Genomic DNA, 20,508 nt, shown 5'->3' on the forward strand with positions numbered 1-20,508 from the left:
TCGGTCATGACTCCAGTTAACTAAACCATTCTTCATTACACTCTAGTTTTCTACTGACACTTAGATTTGTCCATTATATTCAATAAATCAAGTCAAGCCTTAGGCTGCTTTCAAAGTTCCCCGTTACGCTCGTCTTCTTAGAATCATATTCTTCTCTTATATTGGATTAAGATTTTACGCTTCATGCTCTTACACAACATTATCATAAGAATAGTTCATCTCGTAACCTTAGGGTTGCACAAAGCGTTTTAATTTCCAAATGTACTTCCTTCACCTAATCTCTAAAACATAATTAGTTCTATATATCAAACAAAACAATTCACATACATAAATATATGTACACGCTAGATCCAACACATTCCACACTGTAGTTGTTTGATTTGTCTCCTGCAAATGTTGGAGGCTAAGGTTGATGCGAGTGCAATGTTGACTGGTTTGTCTCCTGCCAATCACGTATTTCAGTCCTTCCACTGAAACCAAACCTCACTTGTGGTGATAGTCCCCTCTCTACGTTATATAAACTATTAACTACGGTTATTAAAGTTTTAAATTGGAAGTTAATCAAAATTAAATCTAACCAATTAAGCACCGACGTAAGCGGTAAAATTGGTAATGCCTATTTTTCAAGCAAAGAGAAAGACATCGATGGAAGAGGTATTCAGGTTTAATCAGACTACATTCTTACATTTCTTAGAAGCTTCCAGTTAGGCTTGGTTGCCATGTAATAGGCAAAGCAAAGTAATCTGACCCCAAATAACCTCGTAATACAGAGATACTTATTCGATCCAAAGATCAAACACAAGGTCCGAATCTAATACTATCTTAACCCAATGACTTCACGCAAGAGTATTCCAACATTTAAAGTACAAAATTAGAAACAAGTAAAACGATGTCGAGATGGTACAGAAGCGTAAAAAGAGTGTACTCACAATAAATTCCAGGGCAAAAACATTATAACTAGAATTAGCAAACATAACAAATTAAAAAAAAAAAACAAAAAAAAAAGACGCCTTATTGATGCTAAATCCTTTACAATCAGTTTTCCCTTTTCCACAAAATTGATATCGATCCAACATATTCAGTTTCCAGCCTGCCTCTATGGTCCAATATGTTGCGTTGGTGATCGCATTGGCCAACCTAGGAGAGGAGGCGATCCTGGAGGGGTTGCACTGCGGCTGGGAGAGAAGAGGCTAAGTTCAACAAATGTTCCTGTTGATGTAACACCCTTTTCTAATGTCCGAAATGAAATCGATCCTCGCTTTGTCGATGCATCAGAGTATCTACCAGGACTAGACCGAACATTTTCTTCAACATTTCCTTCTAGATGACTCTGGCTAGCAATGAAAGACACGGTATCATTATGATCATCGTTTCGCCTCCTAGCTACTTCCATGTCTTGCAGATTTCCCAACGCTAAGCTATCTGCCACTGGACGGTAAACAAGTGTGTACATGCACAAGCCAGCGCAACATACCAGTGCAAGAAAAGCCAAGAAAACAAAGGCTTCAAACATAAAATGCTCAGGTCCGGATAAAACAGATAAACCAAGAAAAAGAACCCTTAATGGAAGGAAACATGAAACTGAGAATAGCAATGTGTAAACCCTCTTCTGCAGACCCCTGTTAATAACTAGTTTCAAAATCCGACTACCAAGCCAAAAAAGGTATGAAGTCAGGACAATGGCATAAAGGCCAAGGAGAATAGTGCTGAGTAAAGGGTAAGTACAGAAGGCAGTATCACTCTCCCCGGCCATTGAAGAGGCAGCCCCCGCACTTGAAAAATAATGAGGCAACTTTTTTCCAGAACCCCTATTCTTGTCTAACCGAGGTCCAACCAAAATAACAAAAAGCTGAAGAACAAACATTGGGAGGCAGTAAAGAAGAACATATCCCGATGTTTTCACATTCCATTTTTTGCTCATAATTCCAGTCTCCAAATCCTGTAAAGGTGCCCGAAGGAGAAATACAAGTGTGAGGAATAGGCACGGTTCTGCAAATCCCAAATTTGATACAATGTAACACTTGCAGACAGTGTCCGGCCATTTTAAGTGAAAGGTACTCCTTAACAAAGTCAGTCGAATAATTTCACCAATACCCCACCAGATTGAAAATAGGATGATTGTGATTCTGATGATCCAAGGACCACTAAAATAAGTGAGCTGAAGCAGACCTTGACTATGAATATGAGAGCGGAAGTAAAATGAGTAAGCAATGCACATCAACCCAAGAAGAATTAAGATGGCTACTAAACAAATCGTCACCAGACCGAATGCCTCGGTAGCTATTCTCGACAGGGGCATTACCCGATGTACAGATTCCACGCATGCTCTCTGACAGCATGGATACAGGAAATCCTCTGGTGGTTGTGCCTTCTTTCCAGAACTAAAGTATATATCAATGAGTTCCCAGTGTTATTAAAAGAATAAGATGATTGAACTCGATCCAGATATGCATAATCACTCAAGATAGATAGCTCCACAACATCCCAGATCAATCAAGTAGCACCCCTCCATACGGTCACTGTAGATACAAGATTATGAGCAATACATCAACCCCTGAACATATAGCTTTAAGGCTGATTATCCAATTCAAGCACCTAAAATAGATAACGAATTAGTTAGAACAAGAAACAATGAAAGTTGAACACTCAAATGTAAAACCAAGACAACTTTGCTTAAAATGATCACATATCAGAACTTGAGATATTCAAACCAAACTCATAAGGAAAATCATTTCAATCTTCAGAGAGTTTAGCATATATCAACAAATTGACCGGGTTGCAAAAACACAGGCCATGGAAAAAATAAATTGAAAGGAAAAATAACTTATACAGGCTAACAATAACATCCATGTGAGATTACACACTACATTCCTAAATTGATAACAAGGTTTATAAAAAAAGTCCCAGAGTGGGTTTTGCATGCAATGTCAAAGGTGTGACCTCAATTGTGACCACATTCATTAGCTATATTTCGCAGTGTCAATAAACCCAGGGAGCCGCAACAACAAATGCAATTCAAAACAAATATAGATATATTAGTACATTAAATAATTTAATAATCACATAAAATCATAGGCCAGCGACTGGTTTTCAGCAGAGCAAAGAGACAAAAAAAGAAAAGAAAGAAACTTGGAAGAGAGGACGAAAAGAGTGGAGACTGTAACCGGGAGTTGTCATCGGGAACAGAAACATTAAGTTGAAAGCAGTAAATTGCATATAGAAGCAAAAAGAGGTGTGATAGGAGACGAAAGATATGGCGTTGTGGAGCATGAGAGGGTGTTTTGATTGAAAGCGATAGCAATAATAAATGAAGAGTGAGTGTAGTGAAGAAAAAATAAGAGAGTTGGTGTGGAGAGAGCAGGTATTTAGGATTGAGAAGGCACATTAACTAGAAAAGCTAAGGGTTGAGGCAGGGAAAGACGGAAGAAAATGTGAAGTAAAGTTAGGTTTGTTGGGTATTTGAAGAAGGAAAGAGAGGAAGGGGATGAAATCAAAATTGAAATCGATTGGGAGAAGAAAAAAAGAAAGAAAAAACAGAAGCAGAAAGAGAAAGAAGAGATTGAAGGAAGGAAGAGGAAGAAAAGAGAGGGAGCTTACAGCGGAAGGGACGGTTGATCCGGTGAAGAGGAGCGAGGAAGGGAGAGGGGAAGAAGGGGATCAGCTAACCCTAATTGCAACGGATGTGCGCGAAGGTGAATTGGGAGAGAGAAGGGAACAGGAGATGGCGAGGGAGTTAGAGAAGAGAGGGGAATTGGTGAGTGGGACTTTGTTGGTGACAGCCTGTCTCCAGCTGTGTCCTCCGAACCTTCCGCTTCGTGGATAAAACCACTTGCTTCGCCTTTCGCCCTAACCTACGTGTCTTCCTCCTTTTTCCTATCCTTTTCACACTCCAACACCCTAAAATATTTAATTCAATATTACTTTTAAAATATTAAAAAATTTAATTTAATATTTGTCAACCCTTTTCTCTTCTCCTCTGCTTATATATTTGAATAGTATGCAATAAGCAATAATAATAGAAGGAAGAAGGAAGGAATAAAAAATAGTTATTTAAATTTATGTATATATTTAGGAAGGAATTAAAGATAGTTATTTAAATTTATTTATAAATTTATTTAAAGTTATTTGACTAGCGTACGTATATGTACATATTTTTTACTATAAATGATAATCATAATAAATTAATAGGTAATAATAATATAATGTTATTAAATTAATATATAAAATAAAGTGAAATAAATATAAAAATTAATTATTGATAAATAATAAAAAAAATGATAAATAATTTTATAGAAAATAGATAAAAATAAACATTAATTTTAAAAAATTTAGTAAATAATTATATTCTAAAAGATATAATTGATATCATGAGAGTGGAAAAAAAAATTATCTTTTTATATATTTTGTTATAGATTTGTTATAGATTTAGGAGTGAGTGGAAAATGAAATATAATTGAAAGGTGACAGAGAGGCGTGGGTATGGGAGTGTGCATGGGAGGGAAAGGGATTTGGCGTAATTGAGAGACATAGTTAGAGATGTTGGATTGGAGATCCTAGGCGTCCAATGTTGCTCTAACCGCTCATCTCCTTTCAATTTCATGTATGCTATGTTTTTGTGTTTTCCGGTGAATGACACCGCATCTGCATGTCGTTTGTTGCTTGAACCACGCAATTGCATTACCCTCTGTTTCTGTTTCCGTTCAATTGTAACCCACATTACAAGTTTCTCTCTTTCCACAGCATCTCCTATCCCTTCTTCACCCACATTTCGCTTCGCAGTTTCTGTTTTTCCTTTCATTTCATTTGGTTAGAGAATCTGGGCAGGGCCACATTGGGTCTCTGTATCCATCCCTTCTTCAACCTAATACGGTATAATACAACAGAAAGAAAAAGAACATAAAATCACATTCTCATTGGCATTGTTGGGTTGGGAATTGGTGGCGGGTGTTATGGGTTGCATATGCTCCAAAGCAAAATCACCACCATCACACCAATACGTTTCCCAAAACCATACTGAAAGTTTGAAGGCCACTCCATCCCCCAACACCAACCATTTCGGAGACACCACTTCCCTAGTATCCAATTCAAATTCAAATTCAAATGCAACTCAAGAAAAAGCCTCCACCCCAATTCAACAGAAAGGAGACAAGAAAGCCAATGGGAATGGGGTGCAATCAACGACACAAACACAACAACCTAAGATGTCTAGGTTGTATAGTATAACCAGAGGGGAAAGAGGAGTACAGGTTCTCGCTGGATGGCCCTCTTGGCTGTCTGCAGTTGCCGGTGAAGCCATTAATGGCTGGATACCTCGTAGGGCTGAGCTGATTCCTTTGAGAAGTTGGATAAGGCAATTCCTATTATTATTCCTTTCCTTGCTTCTCTTTCCATTCTTATTTAATGTCACCGACCATATCTTTTTCTTCAATCACTTACCTGTCATGTTGCAGATTGGCCAAGGAACTTACAGCAGTGTTTATAAAGCTCGTGATCTTGAAACAAATACAATTGTTGCATTGAAGAAGGTTCGATTTACTAATATGGATCCAGAAAGCGTTTGTTTTATGTCAAGGGAGATTATTGTGTTGCGAAGGCTTGATCATCCCAATGTCATGAAGCTTGAGGGCATGATTGCCTCACGGGTCTCTGGTAGCTTGTACCTTATCTTTGAATATATGGAGCACGATCTTGCAGGACTTGCAGCAATACCTGACATCAAGTTTTCCGAAGCACAGGTACCTTCTAATTATACCCAAACCTACCTTCTAATTATGCATAACAGAGTCTTAAAGAAAAGATAACAACCTTTCTCTCATTTACAACTGTAAATTTTTCTTGGAAGCATTTAAAATTCACCTGATGTCATTTGTCCGTATGTGAGATCTAGAAAAGTGTCTACCATTTCTATAATTAAAAGAAGCTTGACACAAACTCTGAAGCAATGGATTGCTAAATATCTTTTTAAATCGAAATTCACTTTTACTACTATTATTATTATTGAATTTGACGACTCAAAAACATTGTATATTTTGTAAAGGGTTTGACCGGGATAACAACGACATTTTAAAGTTTTTTGAATTGCGTATCTCATCATCTTGCAAAAATCCCTAGTGGCTCTAGAGCTGTAAAGCTCTGACTAACTGCATTGGATATTGCAGTTAGTTTGCATATCTTGGACCTAATTAACTTATTAGTTGAAATAGACAAGAAATTTGTTTAAAGCAAAGAAGAACACTGAACAGTTAGGCACTGGTTATGAGATCATAAGTAGAAAACATTAATAGTAAAGTGTAACATCTTAGTTACCAATACAAACCCCCACCATGGATTCCAATAAAATCTTTGATTTATTGATTCCTTTGCCAGCATCCTTTGAGCACTTGGTAGCCGGCGTGAAGGACTCCGACGCAATACCTGAAACCAACAATAACCTTTTTATTAAAAGCCCATGTATTCTTTGCATTCAACTGTATTCACAACTTAAAGCTCCGTGTCAGACTTCTTCTCTTATTTTCTTTTCTCATTAGAGGACCTCGGCTTCTTGTTTCAACTGGGTGAATAATTTTTGTCATATTACAGATCAAGTGTTACATGCAACAGCTTCTTCGTGGTCTAGAACATTGTCACAGTCGTGGTGTCATGCATCGTGACATAAAAGGTTCAAATCTTCTGCTTGACGGTAATGGCAGACTAAAGATCGGTGATTTTGGGCTCGCAACTTTGCTTCAGCCATCTCAGGGGCAGCCTTTAACAAGTCGGGTAGTGACCTTGTGGTACAGGCCACCTGAACTTTTACTTGGAGCTACAGATTATGGAACTACTGTGGATTTGTGGAGTGCTGGATGTATTCTTGCAGAGTTGTTTGTAGGGAAGCCTATACTGTCTGGACGAACAGAGGTAGTATTCTACTTTTGTCTTGGTTATGTGCAAATTTTTTGTTAGACATACTCAAGCCTTTGCATTGGATACCTTTATCATCAAATCTTTGATGATACAAGCCTTAAACTAATAGGTTCTCTTCTGTTACCTATGCATATTTGCATCGGAGGAGAGAGAGTTATACCTTTACAAAGTAATGTAAACTAGAGGAAGAAATCAAATAAGCATCACATTTGTAATCTAACTTCAACATGTTAGTTTTATAGCCATTTGAGTTATACCTGCAATCATTTTATTGATGAGAAATGGTATTTACGATTTAAAAGGTGTCATTTGAAATACTTAATTGTTTTGTCACAACTTTCCATGGAACTAAGATCTGGTAATATGTCATTCTAGGTGGAGCAACTACATAAAATCTTCAAACTGTGTGGATCTCCTTCTGAAGAATACTGGAAGAAGTCAAAGTTACCGCATGCAACAATTTTTAAACCTCAACATCCTTACATACGCGTTGTTTCTCAGACATTCAAGGATTTTCCTTCATCTACACTGAGCCTCTTGGAGGTCCTTCTAGCTGTTGAATCGGATGATCGGGGAACTGCACCTTCAGCACTTCGGCATGAGGTAAATATTAGTTCTTTTACGAGTGCAGTTCACACTACAAATCGTCTTTGAACAGAAGAATGGGCCTCAGAAGATTTCTTTCCCAACCTTTTTTCCTTAGCCACTGACATTTTCCATGCTTAGTTCTTCACAACGATGCCACTTCCTTGTGATCCATCATCTTTACCAAAGTATCCACCGAGTAAGGAGTTTGATGCGAAACTTCGCGAAGAGGAAGCTAGAAGGTATTACTTTTTTGAGTTTTTTATATTAGAGAATAAATTAGATTAAATTAGTTATCCGAAAATTTGACAATCAGCGGCGGTGTCACCTTCTAAACCTAATTTTCTTGAGTCAATTCTTACGTGATTTTGTCATATCTGATTTTTTTGCATTACCTGCAACAATAGGACATTTTTCGCACACCTTTCTAGTGTGTGCTTTAATGATTATTTATTTTCTGTATCCATGTCTCAAGCAATAATAGAAACGTTTTGGACTTTTCTTTTTTGTCTTCCTTTCCTTTTTGTTCTCTCAGGATATTCATTTCTATTATTGCAGAAGTATTTGAGTGTTTTTTTGGTTGGTTTTTCCTCTTCTTTTTGAGACACGGCTTTGTCTATTATTATTTTTCCATGTGTTTCTCCTGACACCCATTTGTCTATTATTAAGCAGGCGAAGAGCACCAAATAAAGGACATGATTATGAATCACTTGGGAATAATTTAAGAGAGTCTACAGCTGTGCCAATACCTGGTGCTAATGCTGAGTTTCTGGCAACTATTGGGGTACGTTATCATAAACACATAATGTTAATGGACATTCTTTTCATGAGTTATTTGGGTTTGCCTGACACTCCTTTTTCCATGTGATTTTTGGCGCCAGAAAGGACAGTGTAATTCTAAGCGGGTCTGTGAGAAGTACAATTACGAAAAGGATGAGGGTTATGGCTTCTCTCGCGAACCTGTAAAGTCAACGTCAACAGCACACAATGTACTTTCTCATTCTGGGCAGTCAATGCATCCAAGTGTTTATGGATCCTCACGCAATTTGAATTTGACAGAGGAAAATGTCCTAACATGCCCTGATCATGGCTTTATATCAAGAAAGTCTGAGTTGAGCAAACATACTTCCTATTGGCAAGGTAGCGTCGCAAAATTGTCAAGATTTTCTAATTCAATTGCAGTTCGTGGTGATTCACTGCTTGAAATGAGTGGTGGTGACTTTGGTGTGAATTCGCAGTTGCCAGAAGATCAATTTGGCAGGATATATAGCCATAAAGCAGATAGTGAGTCCAACCAATTGTTCGATGGACTCAAATCTTAACAGAAGAAGGACTTTCTCCCCACAGGGAAGGACCGTGCCAAGGTAAATATGTGAAATTGCTCAATTGTTGACTGTGAAGACTGGTTTGCTTACTTGCTTGATATCAAGATTTTCTTGCAACGGGGCTAATGTTAATAACCCAGGGATACTATGAGATATCCCTGTATGATAATAAAAATATATCTGTACTAGTAATTAGTAGAGGATACTGGAACCTGAATGAAACTTTCAGGAGATGGTTGTTATTATTTATGTTCAATGAATATGAAGCTGTCAAATAATTACCTGCTTGTATTTATGATTACAGGGCCTTGCTAACTAAAATGCCCGCATGCATCATTCTGGACCGTCGCTGGCCTCCAGAGGATAGTCTTGGAGGAATACTGAAGGAAAACGAAAGGCAAACCCAACATGCTGTCCGGAAAGCTCGTTTGAGAAATCAAAAAGTGACTGACTTTCAAGAGTGTTCTGATGCAGTTAACATGGGATGAGAACACTCGAACGCAGGGTTGTGGCTATCATAAAATGCCAAGATAAAATATTTGTTATGAAAGTTATTCAATTCTTGTTGCCAATGGATGACTAGTGCTCAGAGCGCTTCAACTCACTTCTTCATTTCAGATATTTATAATTACCATGGAAGGCCTTGTACAGTGTTCTAACCAACAAACTTAATGCTTCAGGAAGGTCGATAGTTTATAGAGCCAATAAAATCCATGCCGATAGAGTGTACAATAATTGTATAAAACACACCAAGTTGCCCATTGCCTGATCGCGAAGTCATTTCCATGGCATTGTACATTTGAAACTGATTTTGCCCGATTACATTTTATTGATTTAATGCATAGGTTAATGGGTTACCTGCATGTTCAAAGCTAGAAGAGGGCATTGGCATAGGAAATTCGAAAGGCTGAAGAAAGTCCTGCATTTCAAAACATCGAATTCTCATTAACGTGGGTATGCAAGTGAAGTAATACCAAGACAGAAGATTTACTATTAACATTCATGTGATACCTTAATTTCTGGGATTATTTACTAGATCGATTAACCTCTGCAATCAATTCTATACTTAGGGTGGGTGTGTACATGCAAGAGGCAATTAATTAAAACATGCAATCTCAAGACTTGGAGCTTTGGAATAGAAGAAATGTGGAATTTCTAACGAACAGCGAACACTGTATGATTATTAACTATACATATACAATGGCTGGCTATTTGTTCTTCCCACTCTAACTTAAGCTTTAAGTCCACTTCCTTTGGTTTGATCTCAATTCATTTATAAATAGAAGAAAAGAGGAAATCATGTTTCGCTGTACTTTCTACGCTTTATTTGTTTGTGTTGCTCTAGAGGATCTTGGTCGTCAAGCAAAACCTTAAAATACGTTCACAAGAGTTTTTTCCCTTCAAGGAATAAAAATAGGAAGCTGGGTTATGGACTAAGCTTGTTTGTTATGATTGATTTGATGTTCAGAAAGCAGACACGAATGAGTGGGTGAGTGAGTGAGTGAGAGAAAGAGATTGAAGATTAAGATGTTGACGGAAAAATAGGTACAGAAAGAAATTCCACCAAATTTGAAGATGCAACAACTGCAGTTTGCTTGATTCACAATTCTGAGAGGTGTGTTGTCTATATCAAATGCGGATCCATCCAGTGGCAGTGCATGGGAGTTCCCTTGGCGTCAAAGCATCAAACGTCAATTATTCCTCCCAGGCCCTAGCCAGCTAACTTCAAACCAAATATAACGCATGCATATCCATGTTCGCTTCACTGTTTTTCATCACTCACTTTCTACACACAAATCAAGCCAAGATGAGGCCCAAACCCCATCAACCATTCAATTCCAAGCTGCTCCTTCTGCCGCTCTTGGTGGCCTTCTTCCTCCTCTTCGTCCTAAGATCAAACTTGTCTACCTTCAAAGACATGCAAGAGGAGACCCCAAATGCTACCTCACAACCATCGCATTCAGTAAAGACCCAAAATTGTTCCCCGAGTTGCAAAAAGATACCAGTTTCTCTCTCCCAAACACTCATCCACTACTCCACCTCAACCATCACCCCACAACAAACGCTGAAAGAGATATCGGTGTCTGCAAGAGTGTTGGAGAAGAAATCCCCGTGCAACTTTCTGGTGTTTGGGTTGGGGCACGACAGCCTCATGTGGAGTGCACTGAATCATGGTGGGAGGACGGTGTTCCTGGAAGAAGACGAGGCATGGATGGAGCAAATAAGGAGGCGGTTTCCGACGGTGGAGTCGTACCACGTGAGGTACGACAGCAAGGTGAAGGAGGCTGAGAATCTGATGGAGGTTGGGAGAGGAGAGGAGTGCACAGCAGTGGGAGACCCCAGATACTCCGTTTGCCAGCTTGCTTTGAAGGGTTTGCCCAGTGTGGTGTACGAGACAGAGTGGGATCTGATCATGGTCGACGCACCCACCGGCTACTACCAGGATGCACCTGGGAGGATGAGTGCCATCTACACCGCTGGGATGATGAGCAGGAACAAGGAGAGTGGAGAGACCGATGTGTTCGTACATGATGTCAACAGAGAGGTCGAAGACACTTTCTCCAAGGCATTCCTCTGCGAATGCTTCATCAACAAACAAGAGGGCAGGCTGAGACACTTCACCATTCCCAGCTTCAGGCACCACCCTCACCTCTTGCGCGGGCCCTTCTGCCCTCCCCCACCGCCTCCTTCCTGATCCACCCTCATCACTCTCAACCCATTTATCCACTACTGCTTCTTCAATAAAATATTTCATAACACCACAACATTTTTTTTTTTAATTTTATACAATATTATAATTGTAATTTGCTAGCCTAAATAACTTGTATGTTGTATATGAGTCCAGATTCTAAAAAATCATTATAATTGACGAACAAATATTGCATTATCGACCATAGAGAAAATTACGATACCTTACCTTTGAATTGTGTAACTTCCTGTACAATGATTTTGGATCCTTGATATGTGTCTGTTGAATTTTAGCTAAAGTCGTCTTTGCCCATTTGCCCATTAAAAAAAGGTATTATTTTATTAGTAAAAAAATAAAAATAAAAAGAGTAATGGCGAAGTTTGGTATTTTAAAAATATTAAAAAGAGAGAATTTAATTAAAAGGGGGGACCGGGGAAGGAGAAGAAAAGTTTTGGTGTTGAAAGAGCGGAGAACGCATAGCACAGAGCAGAGAGAGGGTTGCGATAATGAGTAACGAATAGTAAGTATTTTTGTTTGAGAGGAAGAGGTTGGGGGAAGAAAGTGTTACTGATCTGGGGTTTCGTTTGATTTGATTTGATTTGATTTCAGCGATTACCTGTTCAAGCTTCTGCTTATCGGCGACTCTTCCGTCGGGAAATCATGCTTGCTTCTCCGATTCGCTGTCAGTCTCTCATCACTTCACCGGATTTCTCCTTTCGCCTTCGCTTTCTCTCATCTCTTCACTTCCCTTCCTTGCAGGATGACTCCTATGTGGACAGCTACATAAGTACCATTGGAGTTGATTTCGTAATCATCACTCCTCTTCTTTTCTTCTTTGACTCTTTTTCTTTCTCTTTCTATTTATGTCCCGACACATTTTCTTATCTCTCTCCAGAAAATCAGAACCGTCGACCTACAAGGAAAAACCGTCAAGCTCCAGATTGTGAGTTTTCTTTTCTTATACTCTATTTTTAGGTTTTCAGGATAACTATTGGTCACGCCAATTTCTATCTATTATCTATTTTGGTTATATTGTGTTGCACCCACCCGAATGTTACAATTTTGCCCTAATTTCTGTATTCGCCTCTTACCCAATTGTAGGGTATTGAAAAATCAACACCTAGCTCCATCTCTCATCTTTTTCCTTCTTATCTTCATCATTCCACATAAACATTTTTGGTACAGTTCATCATCACCATTCGTTGTAACCTTGTTCAGTCACGCTCTGTTCTGTTGTTGCCCACTTACCAAGCTTGGATTGTTTTATTCTGTTTTTTCGTATATGTCATTTTAAGTAGACCTCAGCTGTGAATCTCATTATCCATGTTGCTTGTCATAGAAAATGAAGCCATTCGAGGCATCATCTTTTCTCCTTCCCTAATCACTGATACTCACTGTTTCCTGTAGTGGGATACAGCCGGACAGGAGCGATTCAGGACTATAACAAGCAGTTACTATAGAGGAGCGCATGGAATAATTGTAAATCAACTTTATCCTATCATCATCTACGCTAAAAACCATATACCTGCCTTGATACTAATTGAATTTCTTGAGCAAACTTCTGGAATCCTTATAAGTTTTGGGATCGCAACAGATTGTCTATGATGTCACTGAGATGGAAAGCTTTAACAATGTGAAGCAGTGGTTAAATGAGATTGATAGATATGCAAATGACAGTGTGTGCAAGCTTCTTGTGGGGAATAAATGTGATCTGGTTGATAACAAGGTCGTAGACTCACAAACGGCCAAGGTAAATTATTGAATTATCACTTTTTTCCTTTTCGTTTTTTCTTTTTTGATTCATCCGGAAATTCTGTTCTTTTCTCTTTAGGAGTTCAGTGTTATTTCGAAATTAATCGTTAGGCATCTGGTGTTATTTCCCCCTATGGAGTTTATCTTGCGTTTTCTATGTCTTAATCAAGGAAAGTATTAATTTTGAACATATTACTCTAAATATAACATATGAACATTCAACTCTAAATATAGCATGTGAACATTCAACATTTTAAAAGTCTTACACTTGTATCCCCTGAGCAATTGAAACTGCTACACATGTATCCCTAAGCTATCGAAACCATTAAACATCTTGAACTATCAAAACTGTGGCGTTGTATAAAATAATGGAGGGGGCGCATTACCTCAAAAACTACTAACAGTTTCATTCTAGATACTGGTCTTTTTGGGATGGAAAACAAAAGCAATAGTAATAATTCTAAAGTTTATGTCGTTTAATATTCATCTGAGGTATTGGAGAGGAAAGGGAACTTCAATGTTTTCACTCTCATTCTATGACCAAATAAAGAGGCATGACAACCATTATATTTTTACTCTTTGGAGATGCGCTATCTCGGTAGAATTTCCAATTACTTGGAACTCAGTTTCTCTTAAATAAATAAAAATTTAGCAAAGATTTAGAGATCTTTTGAATGCGTGTATTGCTATTTTTATCATTAGCTAAATATGTCATGTATAATAATAACTTTAGACTGGTCACTTCTGCATTTATTGTGAGTTGTCAGTGCCATTTGATGTAGAATTGTTTAGTTAAAGAAGCATGTGCCTGAAGGGTAGATTATGAAATATCAGTTACTTTCCCTGCATGTTAAACGGAAAATAAGGATTAGGATAATCGTACTTTGTCTAACATGTATTGAGGGTATGAATCACAGGCCTTTGCGGATGAGCTCGGTATCCCTTTCCTTGAGACAAGTGCTAAAGACTCTATCAATGTGGAACAGGCTTTCTTAACTATGGCAGCAGAGATTAAGAAGAAGTATCTAATATCTCTAGCTCCTCTCTCTCATTTAGAATCTTTAAACTACAAATATAATCAATGTCTTGTGATGGTATGAGTTCCAACACTAGACGAGTAAGTCCCTTTGAGATGTTTTGAACATTTATTTGAACTTATGTGCAGGATGGGAAGCCAAACAGCTGTTGGTAAGTCGGCAGAAGCCGTTCAAATTAAGGGGCAACCAATCCCACAGAACAGCAACTGCTGTGGTTAGGTTTTACGGTCTGTTATAACTGTTATATGAAAATAGGGAGACTCTTTCTTTACTGTGTTATGACATGGATGTTTAAGTAGTAACTCTTAAAATATGACTGTTCATCTATTTAAATCCCTGGATAATGTTGTTCTGAATCTTCTGTCCTTATGACTTCCCTTGTTTAGAAGGGAAGGGAGGCAATTGGCCACGCATTTTCCGCATACGTATTGCATAACCACAAGGCAATTAAATTCTAAGTAAATGGTATATGCTTGTGGTAAGTGCATGGAACATTACAAACCAGTGCGCCTTAGCCTCACACCCTGAAAAGGCGCATATATTCGGATCACCAGTGCGCCTGCAGTCGGGAAAGTTGTCGGAGGCTTAAAGTTTTTTGGCTGATATTTCAACATTTTAATGTTCTACAAATAAATTAACGGCGGGGACTCGGTGGAGTTACTTTTCTGATTACAAGGAATTGGGTTTTTGTGGTTACGCACACACTCACCACATTACCACATCTTCGTTAGCGTATGCATGCTAGAACATACAAGCATTTATATTACTTTTCAAAGAGATCATGAATAGTGTTTTATATTCCGTGTAAATCAGCAATAAGTTATAAGCATGACAGGTAAAATTTCTCTAGGAAAATGCATTTTATCGGGGAGTTTGAAATTTGATGTGAAAGGATAAATTACAGGCTCGCGTTTTGTTTAATGTAAATGAATGTTTTCCTTTTCCCTTTTGGTTTCTTTCTAGAACCCCAAATCGTCGAGAAATTACAAACAGATCGGCGGAGGAAGATTTGATGTTGTCTTACGAAGACACTGTACAGTATTTACTATAGTGGTCCGGTCGTTGATTTGGTATGAACTGTGTTTATATTGTACGGTTGCTTAGAATAACTATTGGGCCTTTATATAGCTATGAAATTTGTTTTCAACATTTTAGGAATTTCTGGTTCACGTCAAGTTTGGTGGTTTCGTTCGTTCAACTCATTTTAGGCTTGGTTCACGCTGACATGTACATAATTCAGACTTGGTCAATTAAGGTAACATTCACCGTTTCGATTACAAATCATTTTACACTTACTAAGTTAATTCTCCAAATTGACATGATTCTATTACGCTATTGGCATAATATTTATATTAATTTTTAAAATTTTCAAGTTGCAATGCGGAAATGAGAAGGAAACTTCACCGAAACAGAACTCCAAATGATTACTATATTCTAATATCGTGTTCACAGCTGCCTTTCGAATCCTGTTTTGCCTTTTTCGCTTCCCTCGATTCATATTATATTATCAAAAATTAGTATACCAAAGGGGGGTAGAGGAGACAAAAACCATTATTTATTTTAAGTATAGACAAAAGTCATTTACAAACTGCAAGTTGGGAAGGAAGATGAGCTGGTTGTATGAATAAATTTCCAAATTAGGAAGAGGGGAGCATGCCTTCATTTTCATAATGAAGGCATGATGATTTGGGATGTGTCATCATAATCAAAGTAACTCGAAAACGAAGATAGAAACTATAATATGTTTGATTCATTTATTTTTCTGAAAAAAAAAACATAAGTGAAAATATGTCGTTTGCTTGAATTTAAAAAAAAAATGTAGAACACTGGCAGTTTCATCCTTTCTCTTTTGATGACGGCGTGCCCAAGAGAGGAAAATATGTTATGGACTTACGTTTTGATGACTTACTGACAGTGGCGGCACACAACGTTTGTATGAGTGGTTGTTGTTAGAGATGCGAACGAAAGCAAAGAAATAGGAAATAAAAAATGGTATTTGTGAATGTTGAAAAAAGGATGATGGAGTGTAGTTACTTTTATACATATTTAGAAGTTTAGATAAAGCGAGGAAAAGAATTGATAAACAAGAGCAGGAAAGATCCATATTGTGAAGAAGTGGGATAAGAAGAATTATGAGGAGGAAGAACAGCAAGAGGTGGTTGTAGTGGTGGATTGGGATTCGCCAACCGTGATGGTCTTGCCTTCTTTAACAGTGGCAGATGAAGGGTGGGGAGTAGAGGAGAGTGATTTCTTACTGATTATGCGGTAGATCTCGGAGAGAATGGTCTGGAAAGCCTTTTCGACATTAGTAGCTTCAAGAGCAGATGTCTCGATGAAAGAGAGGCCTTCCTTCTCAGCATAACCCTGGGCATCCTCGGTGGCAACAGCTCTGAGATGCTTCAGATCTGTCTTGTTTCCGATGAGCATGATGACGATGTTGGCATCGGCGTGATCCCTGAGCTCCTTGAGCCAGCGGGTGACGTTTTCGAATGTGGTTGGTTTGGTGACGTCGTAGACAAGAAGAGCTCCGAGGGCTCCTCTGTAGTAGGCACTGGTAATGGCTCTGTATCGTTCCTGTCCAGCCGTGTCCCATATCTGAGCTTTCACGCTTCTTCCCTCCACCTGCCGTCACATATTACATGTCATTTTTCATTCTTAATTGATGAATTAATGAATACAGCAACAAAAATACCAGATCTGGAACCACACCTCCAGAGTGCGAGTAGCGAATTCCACTCCAATCGTGGACTTCGACTCCAGACAGAACTCGTTCCGAGTGAATCGGGACAGAAGATTCGATTTTCCAACACCCGAATCCCCGATCAGCACAACCTTGAACAGATAATCGTACTCTTCCTCTGCTCCGCGACCCATTTTCTTTTCTTTTTCTTTTCTCCTCTCTTCTACTGATGATAAAAACAAAACCCTTTTCTATAGGCTTACCCTCCTCCTCACCCATCCCACCCAGCTTTTCTTATATTTTATTTTAATACTACCATGTCTGTCTGTTGTAAAACTCAATTACGTTTACTATTTCATACCAGTCAAATTTCCTTTTCTCTTTTTACACAATTACTTGAAAAATTATTCCATCGAGTGATTTGTGTTCAATTCTAGAAAATAAATAAGGTTACAAAACTGAAGATTTCATTTTGATCCCATATTTACTTTTGTATTGAGAAGTAGTAAAACCTATTTTTAGGAATATCTAACATGGGTAAGGATAGGAGTAGTAGTTTTTTCATACTCTACTTTTTAGCTAAATATTTGTCTAAATATTTGTATATGTGGATGTTCTTCTATTTTTTTAATAACCACGGTTATCATCGGATATTTATAAAAAAAAATATTTAACAACATATTTTAACCATAAATTTAAATAAATATATAATACATAACATTCATAAATTTTATAAAAGTACAAATAATACATTTAAATAGTCTTGAATGATAGTTTATAAAGAGATGAAAGATTTTTTTAAACCAATTGATAAAAAATAATACATTCAAAATTAATGTTTTAATCATTTTTTTAAATTTAAATTAGAGTATAGCTGATAGAGGTATCTACGGGTATGAATATTATTAGAGCCGTCAAAATGGGTTATAACCTGCGAGTTAACCCGGCTCATCACAGGTTCGGGTTGGGTTGAAAAAAAATTATAAATATCAATACGGGTTAAAAATGAACTCAACCCACTAAGAACCCGGCTCATTCGGGTTGAACCCGTGATGGGCTAGGTTGGTGCCAATAAATTTTAAATATTATATATTATATATATATATATATATATATATTAATATTAAAAAAAATAAGTGACAAGAATGATTTGATGTTAGATAGTAATTTATATTTTTGTGATTTTGGTTTGTATTTGGAGTTTAACCTAATTTGAGATTTTATTTGGATTGTATTGAAGTTTATGTAAATTTTAATCGGAATTATAATTTAGTTTTTTTTGTATTGAAGAAAAAAATTGTGTGTTTTTTTTTAATTAAGTGAGCCAACCTGTTTAACCCGCCAACCCGTGCTGGGTCGAGTCAGGTTCTAATTTTGTTGGCTCGCTAATAAGTGAGTTGGGTTGAGTTAACGCACTAAGTGACCAACCCGTCGCGGACCGAGCCAGGTTGGGTCGAGTTACCCGTTTTGACAGCTCTAAATATTATGATACCCGTACTCGCCTCGTTAACATGCGGGTATACAAAATATCCATATCCGTTACTCACAAATATCCATTTACAATATTTATTTTCTACCCGTTGTGGATTTTATTCGCAGGTACATATGTTTTTTTTTACATTCTTAGTTATTTATAATAACTGTGTAATGTAAAAATTATTATTTTTATGAAAAAAATAAAACATCAAATTGCATAGTTTGGGAATTTAAAATTGACTCTTGAATTATATATAATAAAAGGTCCTTCTTACTTCTTTTGTTTTTTTTATGACAAATGTTTTTGAATTACACATTAATTTTTAGATTATATAATTTAAAAATATTTTAAATTTATGAATTATATAATTCTAGAGTAATTTTTTTATTGAAAACAAATGGATTCCTAATTTAAAAATTATGTTTGATGGTAATAATTTTTAGATTATGTAATTTAGGATCTAAAAATATTTTTTTAATTGTGTAATTCAAAAATTAATTTCCCAAATTATATAACTTGTAACTTATTTTTTGTATTTTTAAATTATGTAATTCATTGTTTTTATAAAAAATTTCTTACGTATACAATTTGAAACATTTTCATTCCTTACTTCTAAGACACAAGACAGAGAAAAAGAAAGTGATGATTAATTTGATTTTTCTAACCACTTAATGGGCTGCACAGGAGAATTATGGGGGTGTAGAAAGGAACATGCCTCCAGTTTAATTTGATTGGGTCGTTGTATTTGGACTGACTAGGCTTCCATTAAGAATAAAAATTATAAAATCCAATCTTTAATATTTATGACACATCAAGATCAAGATGTAAATATAACTACAAACAACCTAGTAATCTAAAGTGATATACAAAGTTAACCATAAAGTGGAGTTTTTTCATCAATAAGCTCAGGACTTTGAACTAAAAAGTCAACATTAATAACGTCATTGTATTCAACCCATTCATTTTAGAATTTCCTTGACTTTCCGATGTTTTACTTAATATAAGGAGGCTCGTATCTAATTAGGTCCACTTTTGCTATTACAGAAAAATAAATATTTGATAATCGTTTCTTCTTCTTAAAAATAAACCAAAGTCTTATTTTGAAGAGATTAAATTATGTATAAACAGTAAACGTCTTGACACTGTCATAACAAGAACAAAATTTGTGAAAAAATAAAAAATACCGTTCATTACATGAAACAATTACATTATAAATTTATATTAGATATGTAATCCATTCGGCATAGATGATCTCCAACAAAGATCAATATATTCACATAACAATCCAAATAATTATAATTAAGCTCTTAAGAGATTCAACAAAAGATGATGATATAAAGGCTGATTAGTATTAAGATCCAAACGGTCAGAAACACTACTTTGGGAGCAAGGTCTAACAAAGTTATACAAAATTTTCAAATCATAAAAAACAGTTGACAAAGTATATTTAAAAGAACTTAAAAATCATTAAACATAAAAATATATCAAACAATTAAAAATATAATAACAGGGCAGCAAAATAAAACAATTTTAAAATCCAAATAACCTCCAAAAATTTAAATGCGTACAAATTTTATATAAATAAACAAAAGTGTGTACAAATTTAGATGGAAACATAAAAAATCAGAAGATACTTAAGAATTAATACATACAAAATTTAATGTTACCCTATTATGGTAAAGTTTAAACATAAAATGCACTATTTATTGTTATAGGTAACTAGAAAAAATAAATAGAAATAGAAATATATCAAAAAATTAAAGATATTATAACAGAAGTAAAATAAAACAATTTTAAAATTCAAATAGTTCCCAAAAATTTAGATGTGTACAAATTTTACATAAATAAACAAAAATGTGTACAAATTTAAATGAAAACATAAAACAAATCAAAAGACATGTATATGAAAATTTTGATGTTACCATATTATCCGTAAAGGTTAAATATAAAATTAACTATTTATTGTTATTGTTCATAAGTAATTTGATAAAATAAACAGAAAATAGAAATAAATAAAAAATTAAAAAATAAAATTCATTTATCGAAGTACACAAAGAAAG

At 36.3% G+C, this 20,508-nt stretch overlaps 5 protein-coding genes and 1 long non-coding RNA gene across 9 annotated transcripts; 3 read left to right on the forward strand and 3 right to left on the reverse strand.

The window, feature by feature from the left end:
• Nucleotides 1-935: 935 nt before the first annotated feature.
• On the reverse strand, nucleotides 936-3,803 carry LOC114187933 (uncharacterized). The gene is made up of 2 exons (XM_028076360.2): nucleotides 3,598-3,803; nucleotides 936-2,595 (listed from the first exon to the last, which is right to left on the reverse strand). The coding sequence occupies exon 2, from the start codon at nucleotides 2,297-2,299 to the stop codon at nucleotides 1,097-1,099; it is 1,203 nt and encodes a 400-aa protein (XP_027932161.1). The 5' UTR covers nucleotides 2,300-2,595; nucleotides 3,598-3,803; the 3' UTR covers nucleotides 936-1,096.
• A 571-nt stretch (nucleotides 3,804-4,374) lies between these two features.
• LOC146885958 (uncharacterized) lies at nucleotides 4,375-11,856 on the reverse strand. Its single transcript, XR_014995866.1, has 3 exons — nucleotides 11,731-11,856; nucleotides 9,672-9,732; nucleotides 4,375-6,414 (listed from the first exon to the last, which is right to left on the reverse strand). It is a non-coding gene; the product is annotated as an uncharacterized LOC146885958 (long non-coding RNA).
• LOC114188894 (putative serine/threonine-protein kinase At1g09600) lies at nucleotides 5,451-9,444 on the forward strand. 3 transcript variants are annotated; one of them, XR_014995865.1, is made up of 8 exons: nucleotides 5,451-5,735; nucleotides 6,580-6,897; nucleotides 7,279-7,506; nucleotides 7,630-7,730; nucleotides 8,158-8,272; nucleotides 8,370-8,628; nucleotides 8,727-8,852; nucleotides 9,118-9,444. XR_014995865.1 is itself a non-coding variant. In XM_085674839.1 (7 exons), exons 1-6 carry the CDS (start codon nucleotides 5,541-5,543, stop codon nucleotides 8,808-8,810), a joined length of 1,398 nt encoding a protein of 465 aa, XP_085530965.1. In that variant the 5' UTR covers nucleotides 5,451-5,540; the 3' UTR covers nucleotides 8,811-8,852; nucleotides 9,118-9,444. The 3 variants fall into 3 exon arrangements, 2 of the variants coding, with proteins under 2 accessions (XP_085530965.1, XP_027933359.2); XM_085674839.1 differs by having other exon boundaries at nucleotides 8,370-8,852; XM_028077558.2 differs by having other exon boundaries at nucleotides 8,161-8,272; nucleotides 8,370-8,852.
• GXM3 (glucuronoxylan 4-O-methyltransferase-like protein (DUF579)) lies at nucleotides 10,155-11,737 on the forward strand. The gene has a single exon (XM_028077554.2). The coding sequence runs from the start codon at nucleotides 10,567-10,569 to the stop codon at nucleotides 11,506-11,508; it is 942 nt and encodes a 313-aa protein (XP_027933355.1). The 5' UTR covers nucleotides 10,155-10,566; the 3' UTR covers nucleotides 11,509-11,737.
• A 24-nt stretch (nucleotides 11,857-11,880) lies between the features above and the next one.
• On the forward strand, nucleotides 11,881-14,647 carry LOC114188891 (ras-related protein RABD1-like). 2 transcript variants are annotated; one of them, XM_028077557.2, is made up of 8 exons: nucleotides 11,881-12,022; nucleotides 12,112-12,184; nucleotides 12,262-12,309; nucleotides 12,398-12,445; nucleotides 12,910-12,981; nucleotides 13,097-13,252; nucleotides 14,172-14,275; nucleotides 14,420-14,647. In XM_028077557.2, the coding sequence occupies exons 1-8, from the start codon at nucleotides 12,009-12,011 to the stop codon at nucleotides 14,508-14,510; spliced, it is 606 nt and encodes a 201-aa protein (XP_027933358.1). In that variant the 5' UTR covers nucleotides 11,881-12,008; the 3' UTR covers nucleotides 14,511-14,647. The 2 variants fall into 2 exon arrangements, with proteins under 2 accessions (XP_027933358.1, XP_085530967.1); XM_085674841.1 differs by lacking the exon at nucleotides 11,881-12,022 and having other exon boundaries at nucleotides 12,163-12,309.
• Nucleotides 14,648-16,267: 1,620 nt separating this feature from the next.
• Nucleotides 16,268-17,292, reverse strand: RAB11C (RAB GTPase 11C). Its single transcript, XM_028077555.2, has 2 exons — nucleotides 17,001-17,292; nucleotides 16,268-16,913 (listed from the first exon to the last, which is right to left on the reverse strand). The coding sequence occupies exons 1-2, from the start codon at nucleotides 17,163-17,165 to the stop codon at nucleotides 16,422-16,424; spliced, it is 657 nt and encodes a 218-aa protein (XP_027933356.1). The 5' UTR covers nucleotides 17,166-17,292; the 3' UTR covers nucleotides 16,268-16,421.
• Between the last annotated feature and the right edge of the window lie 3,216 nt (nucleotides 17,293-20,508).

Source organism: Vigna unguiculata, chromosome 6, assembly GCF_037176805.1.
Source record: "Vigna unguiculata cultivar grain cowpea cultivar isolate G323 ecotype 2 chromosome 6, ASM3717680v1, whole genome shotgun sequence".
Classification (NCBI taxonomy): domain Eukaryota; kingdom Viridiplantae; phylum Streptophyta; class Magnoliopsida; order Fabales; family Fabaceae; genus Vigna; species Vigna unguiculata.